The sequence below is a fragment of the Microcaecilia unicolor genome, chromosome 13, assembly GCF_901765095.1.
Source record: "Microcaecilia unicolor chromosome 13, aMicUni1.1, whole genome shotgun sequence".
Taxonomy (NCBI): domain Eukaryota; kingdom Metazoa; phylum Chordata; class Amphibia; order Gymnophiona; family Siphonopidae; genus Microcaecilia; species Microcaecilia unicolor.
Window position 1 is genome coordinate 97,379,005 of NC_044043.1, and position 13,558 is coordinate 97,392,562.

The following is a 13,558-nucleotide window of genomic DNA, read 5'->3' on the forward strand; positions in this document are numbered from 1 at the left end:
GTCTTCTAAGAATCAGTCCCGGTCTACCATCCATCCATCCCCATTAGCATTTGTTTTCTGCGGTCCTACCCCCAAGCCTTTCACCCATGAACACAGAACAGAAATAAGGATAAAGCTGAACTGCTTAACAATGCTCAGCTTCTATATATTCCTCCCCCTCAACTTTGGGCCTCACAATGGTATTATGGCATTTCCTCCTGTCATTTATACACTCCGTATCTCAAAAAAGATATAGTAGAATTGGAAAAGGTACAGCGAAGGGCGACGAAAATGATAGTGGGGATGGGACGACTTTCCTATGAAGAGAGGCTGAGAAGGCTAGGGCTTTTCAGCTTGGAGAAGAGACGGCTGAGGGGAGATATGATAGAAGTGTATAAAATAATGAGTGGAATGGATCGGGTGGATGTGAAGCGACTGTTCACGCTATCCAAAAATACTAGGACTAGAGGGCATGAGTTGAAGCTACAGTGTGGTAAATTTAAAACGAATCGGAGAAAATTTTTCTTCACCCAACGTGTAATTAGACTCTGGAATTCGTTGCCGGAGAACGTGGTAAGGGCGGTTAGCTTGACGGAGTTTAAAAAGGGGTTAGATAGATTCCTAAAGGACAAGTCCATAGACCGCTATTAAATGGACTTGGAAAAATTCCGCATTTTTAGGTATAACTTGTCTGGAATGTTTTTACGTTTGGGGAGCGTGCCAGGTGCCCTTGACCTGGATTGGCCACTGTCGGGTGACAGGATGCTGGGCTAGATGGACCTTTGGTCTTTCCCAGTATGGCACTACTTATGTACTTATGTAAAATGTCTTGTCTCTCAATTTTACCCTATCAGCTACCATTTCTTCCATTTGCCTTTTCACATTCCAGACAGCTTTTCCAGCTTCTCTTAGCTTTTCCAGATATTTTTGCCTGTCCTCCTCTTTCTGAGTGTTCTTGTAACGTACGAAGACTAACCTTCTTGCCATGACCTTTTCTGCTACTGCGTTCGGGAACCAGAGCAGTCTTCTTTTACTCTTAAAGTAAAAGTAATTTAATATAGAGGTTTGTCATCTTTAAAATAGCTCCTTTCAGTTTTGCCCACTGCTGTTCTATTTCCTTCAGCTGTTCTCATCCAACTAACTCTTTCTTCAGCAAAGTTAGTTCTTTTGAAATCTAGGACTTTCAGTCTTGAATAAGCCCTCTCCTCCTTTGTCTTAAAATTGAACCACTCCATTTGGTGATCAGTAGATGCCAAATGTTCTCCCACCGTAACATCAGGAACATTGTCCCCATTTGTGAGAACTAGGTTTAGAATAGCTCTCTCTCATGTCGGTTCCATTACCCACTACTGAAACAATTCTTCCTGTAGAAAATCCAAGATCTCTTTGCTTCTAGACGACCATGCAGCAGGGAAACCCCAATCGACGTCCGGCATGTTAAAATCATCTATCAATAGTACTTCTCCTTTTCTTGCTATTTTGTGGATGTCTTTAATTAAGTCTCTGTCCATTTCTTCTGACTGTGAAGGTGACTATCCTAAGATCCTTATTGTGTAAACTGCATTCAGAAGCCAAGGTCTATAGAGATAACGATACATGTTCTTTGGGCATCCCCTATTTTTAGTGGGCTAAATTTGGAGTACTGACTTGTAGGTTATAGCCATCGGGGAAGGGGGATGGGACTTTCTGTGGTTTTTGCAACTACATTCAAAACGGTTTACATAGCATATACAGGTACTTATTTGTACCTGGGACAATGGAGGGTTAAGTGACTTGGCCAGAGTCACAAGGAGCTGCAGTTGGAATTGAACCCAGTTCCCCAGGATCAAAGCCCGCTGCACTAATCACTAGGCTACTCCTCCACTCCAGGAGGTGGAGATAGAGAGTACCAAACTGAACTCTGCCACATAGGACAGTATGTTCCTTGGTCAGTCAGTACTTCTCATAACAAAGCAGAAGGAATAAGACGAACATGTCTCCCTCCTCATAGAAACAAGCCATAAAGTTGTCAACCTAGCAGAACTATGCACAGGCAACCACAAAAAGAAACCTTAGCAGAGAAACAGACTGAACTCAAAGTGTCAACCTTGTGAAAGAGTGGGATTCTGGATTCATCTACTGTGACTAAAGGAAAGAAAATTATCAGGTAAGACATATTTTCTTCTTCCTTGTCATCAGCAGCAGATTAATCCAGAGACTTGTGGGATGTATCAAAGCAGTCCGTAAGAAGAGTGGGAAACAGGCACATCCGTGAAAAGAACCGATGCCCCAAAGGATGCCCTAGATCTAACCGAAACCATCAACTCCACATATATTCAGAACTGTCTTACAATATCTGCTGTTATACTACTATCATGTTTCATCATTATCATGTTGCCCAAGATCCTTCTGTAAAACTAAATGTCTATTTTCTAGTATACTTCCACTATTCATGATGTATTGTAAGCCACATTGAGCCTGCAAAGAGGTGGGAAAATGTGGGATACAAATGCAATAAATAAATAAATAATAAATAAATAAACCGCAGAAGGTCTGGAAAACATGTGTCACAAGGACCACATAGGGGACCTTCACAGAAGAGAATAAAGAGGAGAGGCTCCGGAGGATATATACCCAAGCAATAGGTGCCCAACTCCAGCAAGCTATGGCTGCATTTAAGGCTGCACTGCCCTGACTGGAGCCCACCAAACCCAGGAAGGGAGACCGCACCCAGACATCCACTGGTGGTCTGAAGGTACCAGTAAGACCCACAGCGACTGCGATAAGACCGTAAGAATAGCCATACTGGCCAATCCAGGTCACAAGTACCCAGCAGAAACCCAATCAGTAGCGACATTCCATGCTACCAATCACAGGGCAAGCAGTGGCTTCCCCCCATGTCCATATCAATAACAGACTATGGACTTTTCTCCAGGAACTTGTCCAAATCTTTTTTTAAACCCAGATACGTTAACTGCAGCTACTACATTTTCTTGCCGCGAGTTCCAGAGATTAATTATTCTTTGAATGAAAAAATATTTCCTCCTGTTTTAAAAGTATTTACATGTAATTTCATTGAGTGTCCCCTGGTCTTTGGTCTTTTCCCAGTATGGCATTACTTACGTACTTATGGTCTTTGTACTTTCTGAAGAGTGAAAAGTCGATTCACTTCTACCTGTTCTACACCACTCAATCATATCTCAGCTGTCTCTTTTCCAAGCTGAAGAGCCCTAACCTCTTTAGCCTTTCCTCATATGAGAGGAGTTCCATCCCCTCTATCAATTTGGTCACTCTTCTTTGAACCTTTTCTAATTCCGCTATATCTTTTCTGAGATACGGCAACCAGAATTGAACGCAATACTCAAGGTGAGCGCACCCATGGAGCAATACAGAGGCATTATAATATTATTAGTCTTATTTTGCATCCCTTTCCTAATAATTCCTAGCATCTCGTTTCCTTTTTTTTTTGCCGCCACCACACACTGAGCAGAAGATTTAAGCCCAATGATACCTAGCTCTTTTTCTTCCGTGCCAACTCCTACAGTGGAACCCTAGCATCAGGCAACAATGATTCAGATTATTCTTCCCAATGTGCATTTGTCCACATTCCATTAAAATTTCATCTGCCATTTGGATGCCTAGTCTTCCAGTTTCCTAAGGTGCAACTTACTGTAGCTGAGATAATATTCAAGCACCTTTCTGACATCACTTTCTTTAGTCACATTATTTTCTAACTTCTGTTACTCTGTCTAATCTAACGTGCAAGGTTCCACGTTAGGAGTTACGGACCAAGAACGCGATCTGGGTGTCGTCGTCGATAATACACTGAAACCTTCTGCTCAGTGTGCTGCTGCGACTAGGAAAGCGAATAGAATGTCGGGTATTATTAGGAAAGGTATGGAAAACAGGTGTGAGGATGTTATAATGCCGTTGTATCGCTCCATGGTGCGACCGCACCTTGAGTATTGTGTTCAATTCTGGTCGCCGCATCTCAAGAAAGATATAGTAGAATTGGAAAAGGCGCAGCGAAGGGCGACTAAAATGATAGCGGGGATGGGACGATTTCCCTATGAAGAAAGACTAAGGAGGCTAGGGCTATTCAGCTTGGAGAAGAGACGGCTGAGGGGAGACATGATAGAGGTATATAAAATAATGAGTGGAGTGGAACAGGTGGATGTGAAGCGTCTGTTCACGCTTTCCAAAAATACTAGGACTAGGGGGCATGCGATGAAACTACAGTGTAGTAAATTTAAAACAAATCAGAGAAAATTTTTCTTCACCCAACGTATAATTAAACTCTGGAATTCATTGCCGGAGAAAGTGGTGAAGGTGGTTAGCTTAGCAGAGTTTAAAAAGGGGTTGGACGGTTTCCTAAAGGACAAGTCCATAAACCGCTACTAAATGGACTTGGGAAAAATCCACAATTCCAGGAATAACATGTATAGAATGTTTGTACGTTTGGGAAGCTTGCCAGGTGCCCTTGACCTGGATTGGCCGCTGTCGTGGACAGGATGCTGGGCTCGATGGACCCTTGGTCTTTTCCCAGTATGGCATTACTTATGTACTTATGTATCTATAAGTTCCATATTTGCTTAAACCCTTTGATCTATCTATATGTTCCATATTTACTTAAAACCTCTGACCTCTATTAAAATGTTTTATTGCATATTATGTTGACATTGTAATGTAGCATTATGGTGCCGTATCTTGTTATTGTCTGAATATTTTTACTGTTGTGATTGTCTATTGTATATGTTTTGACTTATTCTTGTTGTACACAGCAGCCTTGAGTGAATTCCTTCAAAAAGGTGGTAAACAAATCCTAATAAATTTGGCACAGTTCTCCCATCAAATTGCCTAGCAAAGAATATGAGGGAATAGCTCCAAACACAGATTGACGAATCTTTGTCTTGAACTACCATAATCCGCTCCGCTTTAGTATGAGGGGCCCTGGCTCACCATCTGCTGTGACACAAAGGCACTCTCACATTTCTGCTTTAACAGGCAGGGCCTGAGCTCCTTACCTGCTATGCCAATCAGTACCTCAGGCACTCTGCTTATTTGCCAGACTGAAGATGGCATATGGTGCACTGACCCCCAACAAACATCCAGGTGCACAAACTACTTTTTTTTTTTTTATATTTCAACTAGTAACGAAGGCCCGTTTCAAATCGCAATGAAACGGGCTCTAGCAAGGCTCCCCTCCGTCCCTTTGTCTCCGTGTGTCGCCGGCCCCCCTGCAGCCTCCGTGCAAATGTGCTGTGACCCTGGCCCTATTGGCACGCCCCCCAGCGTCCGTGACCGTTCCGTTCCCCCCGATGTGTGTTTTGCCAGTGCACCCCCTTCCACCCCCACCGATGTCGTCGCTGCCGGCGCTCCCCCCTCTCCGAAGGCCCCCCCACCCCACTGACCTGCCGAAACAGAAGATTTGTGCATCAAGTGAATGCCCCTGCAGTAGGAACCGATAGAGTGTAACGTGTGCTCCGCCCTCGACGTCATCGCGTCTTGACGCGAGGGCGGAGCACAGCTACAGTGCAGTACAACGTTGGAGCGGAGAATGTGCTCCGCCCTCAACGTCATAACGTTTGACGCGAGGGCGGGGCCCACAGACTGTGATTTTGTGTGGCTTCAGAGCTTCGAACCTGGCTTCAGTGACGTCAGTGCAAATAGAACGTTGAGGGTGAGTTTTATATATATAGATGGTTTTTATTGATGATGTACCAGGTCAAACAAAACCAATAAAGTCAAACATTTTGTAAACATTCAGTCATGTCATAATTGTACATATGCATCTAGTCTAACATCATCATCATTATTTTATATCCTTTCCTCCCCCCCCCCCTTTTTTTTTAAATATTTTAAGATTTACAAGCTATAAAACATAGCGGAAACAAACAATCTTACCACTTCAGTATGGTCTTTCCTTTGCAGATCCAGAGATCTGACTCGATTGCGTAGTGCCAGGATTTCCTTGTCCAGTCTTTTGTTATGGTCCCGAGCCTTTTGTAGTTCTAATGTATCTAAAATGATTTATGATTTGTATCGATATCAATACAATACTCACCTTACTACATCAAACAGTATAAATGAATTTATTCAAAGTACAGCAAAAAAAAAATACCCCAAACACCAGGGATAAAATCCCTGACCTCATTTCTACAGTAGCACACATTCAGCTGAATTAGCTCTAAAAAGGATAAAATATTTCTTACTTCTAAACTTCCCAGGAAAAGTTTCAAAAATATTTTTCAACTGCCAATTTGGAGAGCTCTTCAAACAGAAAATTATATAGCCTTCCAGGATTATTCTTGAGACAAAAAAACGAAATAGGGACTAACCACTACCAGACGTCTCTTTCCTCAGCCAACAGAATTTTCAAGATTTCACTACAATATGTAAATTCAGGTCCAAGTAATAGCCTGGCAAGTGTTTTGAACTGGATGTGGCTGAGTAAAGGAAGAAGTGGTCTAATGGTCAGAGCACAGAACTACAGTTCAAACAAGTCCTAGGGTATGAGATTCACAGATTCTGAGATGCAGAGTGCAATATGACAGTATAACTAGTGGATGGCTATGAGCTATCAGGGGATCTCCAGCCCTCTCTTTCCTCCTTTATCTCTGCTTCAGGCCTATTTGCAGCATTGGCTAATGGTATTGCTACATTCCCTGCTTCCTATGAAGCCCACACAGGCAAAATCACACTACTGTCCCAGTGACCTGCACAGATCGAAGGCACAACTGTTCATACTGCCTGGGAACATGAGGAGCTACGCACCAGCCCAATGCTCCCAGGCCGTTTCATAAAGGAGCCAGGCAATAAGGTGAAATTAGGCCTTACCTGCTAATTTTCTTTCTTCTAGACCCTCCAGACCAGTCAAGACGCTTGGGTTATGCACACCTACCAGCAGAGAGAGACTGAGAACACTGAACTTTGCACACTGTATATGTATCCTGTGCAGAACCCTAGCCATCCAGTATACCGACAGCAAAGCACATAACAACCAAAGAAACTCCCCAAACCCTGTACGTGGAAACCCAACTGAAAACTAGGAGTGCTTTGCAGACCGGACACAACCATCACCCAGAACTGCACCAGTCTGACGCCAGAAAGAAAACCTCCCCTGGAATCTAGTATAACAGCAGCAAAGAACACTGCTACAAAACAGCCACAGCAGGACACGGGCCCAAAACAAGAACAAACAGCAGTGATGAAAACAGGGAGGGTTCTTGATCAGTCCGGAGGGTCTAGAGGAAAGAAAATTAGTAGGTAAGGCCTAATTTCACTTTCCTCAGCAACCCTCCAGACCGGTCAAGACGCTTGGGAAGTACCAAAGCAATAAAATACTAAGGGCGGTACCCCCGAAAAGCAGAGGTCAACACGGCAGCACCAAATCTGGCCTCCTCTCTGGCCTGAATAGCAATTCTGTAATGCTTTACAAACGAATTCAAAGAAGACCAGATAGCTGCCCTGCAGATATCCTGTGGAGGAATGAAACTGCATTCCACCCAGGAGGAAGCCACCCCCTCCTCCCTGAGTGGAATGCGCCATAAGCACCGGAGGCACAATGCAACCCTTCAATAGATAGGCTGAGGCAATAGCCTCCTTCAACCACCTAGTAATTGTTGGCTCAGAAGCAGCCACTCTTTTCTTAGGACCGCCATACAAGACAATCTATCCGAGGCCCGAAAGTCAGTCGTCCTCCACAGGAAGAAATGCAAAATTCGACGGACATCCAATTTCACCAATAGACATCGAGAAGAATCCCCCGATCTATTCCCTAAGACCGGCAAGGAAATCACTTGATTCACATGAAAGTCAGAAACCACATTAGGCAAAAAGGATGATACTGGTTTGAGCAAAACGTTTTCTTTGGAAAAAAACAAAAAAGGATCTCTACAGGACAAAGCCTGGAGCTCAGAAATCCTCCGAGCCGAAGCAATGGCCACTAAAAACATGCTCTTCAGAGTAAGATACTTCAAAGTGCACGACTACAAGGGTTCAAAGGGAAGACCCACCAGTACTTCCAGAACAAGATTCAAGTCCTATAGAGGAACCACCAAACATAGCGGAGGATGTTTCAGCTTAACTCCATGCAAAAAACGAACTACATCTGGGGAAGCAGCCAAGGAAATTCCCTGAACCCTCCTGTGGAAAGAGGCCAAGGCCGCTACCTGAACTTTCAAGGAGGACAGGGAGAGTCCCCTTGTCCAAACCATCTTGTAAGAACTCCAAGACTTCCGCAACAAAGGCACGCAAAGGAAGATAAGATCGATCCTGACACCAGCTCTCAAAAAGATGCCACATGCGCACATAGGCCAAAGATGTAGACCGTTTTCTTGAATGCAACATTGCATCAATTACCCTGGGGATAAAACCTTTCTTCCCCAACCTGTTCCTTTCAAGAGCCAAGCTGTAAGCGAGAACGGAGAGGAACTGGGCATCTTGATCGGACCCTTTGATAACCTGACCAAGTCCCCTAACGGAAGCGGCTCCTTGACTGATAGCTGCACTAGATCTCCATACCACGGGCGACATGGCCAGTTCAGGGCTACTAGGATCACCGGGCCAGACGCTCGATTCGCTGCAGAACTCGACCCACCAGTGGCCACGGAGGGAACACATACAGCAACTCCTGGGGAGGCCACGGAAGAACCAACACATTGATCCCTTTGGAACAAGGATCCCTCCATCGACTGAAGAAACGAGGCACCTGGGCATTGGCAGCTGTCAAAATGAAATCCATCTTTGGCAGACCCCATTAAACCACAATGCAACCGAAAACCAAACGATGAAGCAACCACTCTCCGGGGTCCAACGTGTATCTGCTGAGAAAGTCCGCATTTATGTTGTCCACCCTGGCCATGGGACCCGCCGAAAGATCCTGAAGATGCAGTTCTGCCCAACGCATTAACTCTGCCACCTCTTTGGCCCCACCCAGCTCTTTGTGCCTCACTGGCGATTGACATAAGCTACGGCTGTCACATTGTCAGAAAGAACTCTGACAGACCTGCCGACGAGGAGAGACTGGAAGGCCTGAAGCGCCAACCGGATAGCCCTCATCTCCAACCAGTTGATGGACTGGCGAGCATCTTCCAGCAACCAAGTCCCTGAGCTACCTGACCGAGGCAATGCGCTCCCCAGCCCCCCAGACTCGCATCTGTGGTAACTACTATCCACTCCGGGGTTTCTAAAGGCATGCCCTTCACCAGGTTCGGCGTGTGAAGCCACTAATGCAAACTGAGGCGAGGAGCTTCTGCCAGAGGAAACCTCTCTCCAAGCACTGAAACTGCAGAAACCAGCGGTCCAGAAGGGCAAACTGTAACTGCTGGATATGCGCCCTGGCCCAAGGAACCACCTCTATTGTTGCCGCCATCAGACACTTGGAGCCTTCTCCGCGAACAAATGATGGCCCTGTTCCTGCAGTTTGGCAGCCTGAACGGGAGTCAGAAACACCAGACCTCGCAGAGTGTCGAAACGCACCCCCAAATAGCCCAGGGTCCGCAATGGAAGCATATGGCTCTTGACCGGATTCACCACCCAGCCCAGAGACTGCACACAAAAAAAAAAAAAAACTTACCACCCGATCTGTTGCCACCTTGCTCTCCAACCTTGACTTGGCCCGAATCAACCAATCATCGACATACAACCACCATGACTTTAGAAAAGGTTCGGGGCACCATGGCAAGACCAAAAGGCAGAGCACAGAATTGAAAATGCTTCCCTAAGACAGCAAACCAAAGAAAACGCTGATGAGCTGCTTGGATGGGAATGTGCAAACAAGCCTCTGTCAAATCCAGGGAAGTGAGAAACTCTCCCTTTGGAACCGCTATAATAACCCAGCGCAGCGTTTCCATCTAAAAGGAGGGCACCGTCAAAGCCGCACTGACCCTCTTGAGGTCCAAAATGGGGCAGAAGGAACCTTCTTTTCTTGGGCACCAAGAAATAAATCGAGTAACATCCCATCCCCCATTCTTGCCGAGAAACAGGTACTACAGACCCCAGAGCAATCAACCAAAGCAAAGTGACTTGAACTGCCCCCGCCTTGAGCCGGGAACAAACAGAAGACTCTAAAAAGAAATCAGGATGAGGATTGTCGAACTCTAGCGAATACCCGTCGTGAACTACCTCTAAGACCCACTGGTCTGACCTCTGGAAAAACTGACTCAAACGAGCATCTACACGCACCAGAGAATGGACCCCCACACCCTCATTGAGAGGCACGGGTAGGACCAACTCCCCCCCCCCCCCCCCCGAAGAAGAGCCACGTCCCCCACAACATCCGCCACGAAAGGACTGGGTCCTCTGAAAAAAAAATGACCTGTAGACGCTCCACTCGACCTACCCAGTCTGTACCACCTGGCTTCCTGAAAACGACCATGCGTCGACGTCCCCCATCCACCTGTCTTAGGACGTAGTTCTGGGAGACACGGGACCTTAGCATCCCCTAACCAACTTCTCCAACTCGTTCTCAAAAATAAGGAACCTTTAAAAGAGAGCAAACATAACTTGGATTTAGAGGCTGCATCCGCAACCCAGGCCCGTAACCTCAGTGCCCGGCAGGCTCCAACTGCCAGGACTATGTTCTTGGCTGACGCACACAGCAAATCGTAGAGAGCATCAGACAAAAAGGAGGAGCCCATCTCTAACTTGGCCAAATCCTGCACCCTGGAGGCCCTGTCAAAACTCGGATCATCCAAGAGCTTTTCAGACCAATGGACATAAGCGCCAGCCATCAGGCCCCCACAGACTGAAGCTTGCAGAGCCAGGGCCGACAGATCGAAACTAGGCTTAAGAAAGGATTCTAGCTTCCTGTCTTGAGGATCACGAAGTGCCGCTCCATCATCTACTGGAATGGCCGTGGCCTTAGTGTCTGCCGTCACTACAGCATCTACCGTGGGCTGCTTCAGGGAGTCCTTGTCTTCCTGAGGGAGAGGGTAAAGTTTAGCCATGGCCCGAGAGACTTTACAAGGAGAATCTGGAGAGGACCATTCCTGGACCACCATGTCCCTCAGGTCTTTGTTCACTGGAAAGGAACGGAATGGATGCCGAATCCCCTTAACCAAGGGATCTACCTGCTTCCCCTCCCCCACAGGGGCTTCAGCAGACTCAAACTTTAGAGTAGAGGATACCTGGTCAATCAATTCAGACAACTCTTCTCTATGAAAGATCCTCATCACCGAAGGATCTTCCCCTGGCAAAGCAGTCTCCTGCTCCTGGTTGGACAACAAAGGATTCTTGTCCCCAAGGTCACTAATGTTCTCCTCAGATCCCGGGAGGGAAAGGCCCTCAGCATACTCTGTTCACTCTAGCCGAGGTTTCTTTGGACCACTGGACCCTGAACAAGGAGGATCCAGCCGAGAAGGTCCCGATTTCCAGGCCTGATACAACGACTGAATGAAATCTGGGGGAAAACCCATGCCTCCGGAGCTGTCATTCACTAAGGAGGTGCCTGGGAAACAATTCCCCCAGGCTGACTGAGAGGGCTCCGCAGGGCGGGAAGGATCTAAAATGGCGGTGGTTCCCGCCAAAAGTGGGACTGCCACTGGCACTCCTGTCTGCAGGGCAATTGCCCCACAATCGGTTCCGGCCGTGAAAGCTTCAGCTGCCAGCTGCAGAGGATGGTGGTTTTGGCTCACCACAAAATAGGCACTGAGAGCCCGGCGTCTCCAAACCGCAACACGAACAGGAACGAATTAACTTTCTCAATTACATAACCGGGGAGGGGAGAAAAACAGCACCAAAAACCCCCGCAGAAACAGCCCCAGCTCTCCTGGGCAGCCTAGCCAAAGGTACCGGCATCAACCGGCGATCTCCTTACTGGCTCTATATACTCTCTTTTTTTTTTTCTCTTCTGTTAACCTTTATTTGGACTCCGCTGCTGCAGGCTGAAGGGCACTCAAGGCTCCTGCTCTAAGACAGTAGCCAAGGCCACAAAGGACAGCAGGACAGGGGGAGGAACCCGGCCACCCGAATGTGACACCCCATGGGGAAAAAGGAGCCCCACCGGACCCCCATTTATATTTATTAACTTTTAAAGTGGACTAACACGTTAATGAAATTATTTTATTCTAAATTAAAAATACAATTATTTTTTCTACCTTTGTTATCTGGTCATTTAATTTTTTTGGTCCCAACCTCTGGTTACTGCTTTCCTGTCTTCTTTTAACTCTCTTTACAAGGGTCTCCTGTACATGTCACTTTTTTTTCTCTTCTTCTGTCTTCACCTCTTCCACTATAACCAACTCCAACACTGATCTGTTCCAGCTCTATTGAGCAAACCCTGTGTGTCCAGAGAGGGGTAATTTCTATTGGGTTTAGCATCCCCAATCATTTTGAAATGTTGACTCCTATGTCTCCACCTATCCAGTCTCTCCCAATTTCTCTCACTTGCCCTCCGCCTTTATTCAGTATTGCCCCATCTGTCGCTCTCTCTTTCCCCCTCCCCACCCATCCAGTCTTGCCTAATTTCTCTCTCTCCCCTCCCATTCACTGCAGCCCTGCAGCACAGTCTCACTCACTCACTCCCATGCACCTCCGCTGGGCCCATGGGAGACAGGGGGCACCTGGCTCTCTGCAGCGCTGCTAGTGCTTCCTGTGCCAGTCCCAGAAGTGTACATCACAGGAGACAGGCCTGGCGCAGGAAGCAGTAGCAGCACTGCAGAAAGCCAGGTCCCACACATCTCCCTTGGTAGTTTATTAGTGAAAGCCCGGACGTTCGGGCCCAATCAGCCGCAAGCCGTGTCTGACATCACTTGGAAATCCTGTAGTCCAAACTTAAAGCCCACCTCTTTACCACTGCTTTTGACTCCTAACCACTACTCCTTGCCCTGTCCTTTTATCCTCACCTCTTTATTCCCTTACCCTTAATTGTTCTGTCTGTTTACCTGTCTTATCTAATAACATAGTAGATGACGGCAGAAAAAGACCTGCATGGTCCATCCAGTCTGCCCAAGACAAACTCATGTGTATACCTTACCTTGATTTGCACCTGTCTCTCCCAGGGCTCAGACCGTACAAGTCTGCCCAGCAGTTTTTCCCGCCTCCCAACCACCTGTCCCGCCTCCCATCACCGGCTCTGGCACAGACCATACAAGTCTGCCCTCCCCTATTCTCGCCTCCGAACCACCAACCCCTCTTCCCCCCACCCCCCCTGTAAGCTCTTTGAGCATGGACTGTCTTTTTGTGTATGGTGTACAGCGCTGCGTATGCCTTGTAGCGCTATAGAATGATAAGTAGTAGTAGTAGTAGAGAAGCAGAGAGATGGAAAATACTTTTTATTCAAAACTACTTTCCAAATTTGTACTTTGTTACTAAGCACAAAAGTACAGCTTAAATGTAACTCGTTACAAATAAAAAGTATTGCAAAAAAAAAAAAAAAAAAAAAAGTAACTCGTTACAAGTAAAAGTACTGCCAATTGTACTTACGTACTGTAACAAAGTACAATTACAAGTACTTTGTTACTACTCATTTCTGTTGGTACTGCCATGTCTATTAGTAATGCTGTTCTTGCACTTTTCACCTTTGCCACAATGTTCACATGTCCAGTTTTCTTGCATCAAGCTTTTATCTTTATGAATAGCGATGTCCCATGTAATCATA

The 13,558-nt window shown here is 46.3% G+C and overlaps 1 protein-coding gene across 8 annotated transcripts in view; it reads right to left on the bottom strand.

Moving 5' to 3' along the window:
* The window catches only part of CCDC30 (coiled-coil domain containing 30), a 115,274-nt gene that overhangs the window by 77,778 nt on the left and 23,938 nt on the right, over positions 1–13,558 (bottom strand). For all 8 annotated transcript variants that reach the window (XM_030185572.1, XM_030185568.1, XM_030185570.1 and 5 more), the window contains one exon: positions 5,863–5,978. In XM_030185572.1, the coding sequence (XP_030041432.1) occupies positions 5,863–5,978 (116 nt within the window). The remainder of the gene's footprint in view (positions 1–5,862; positions 5,979–13,558) is intronic.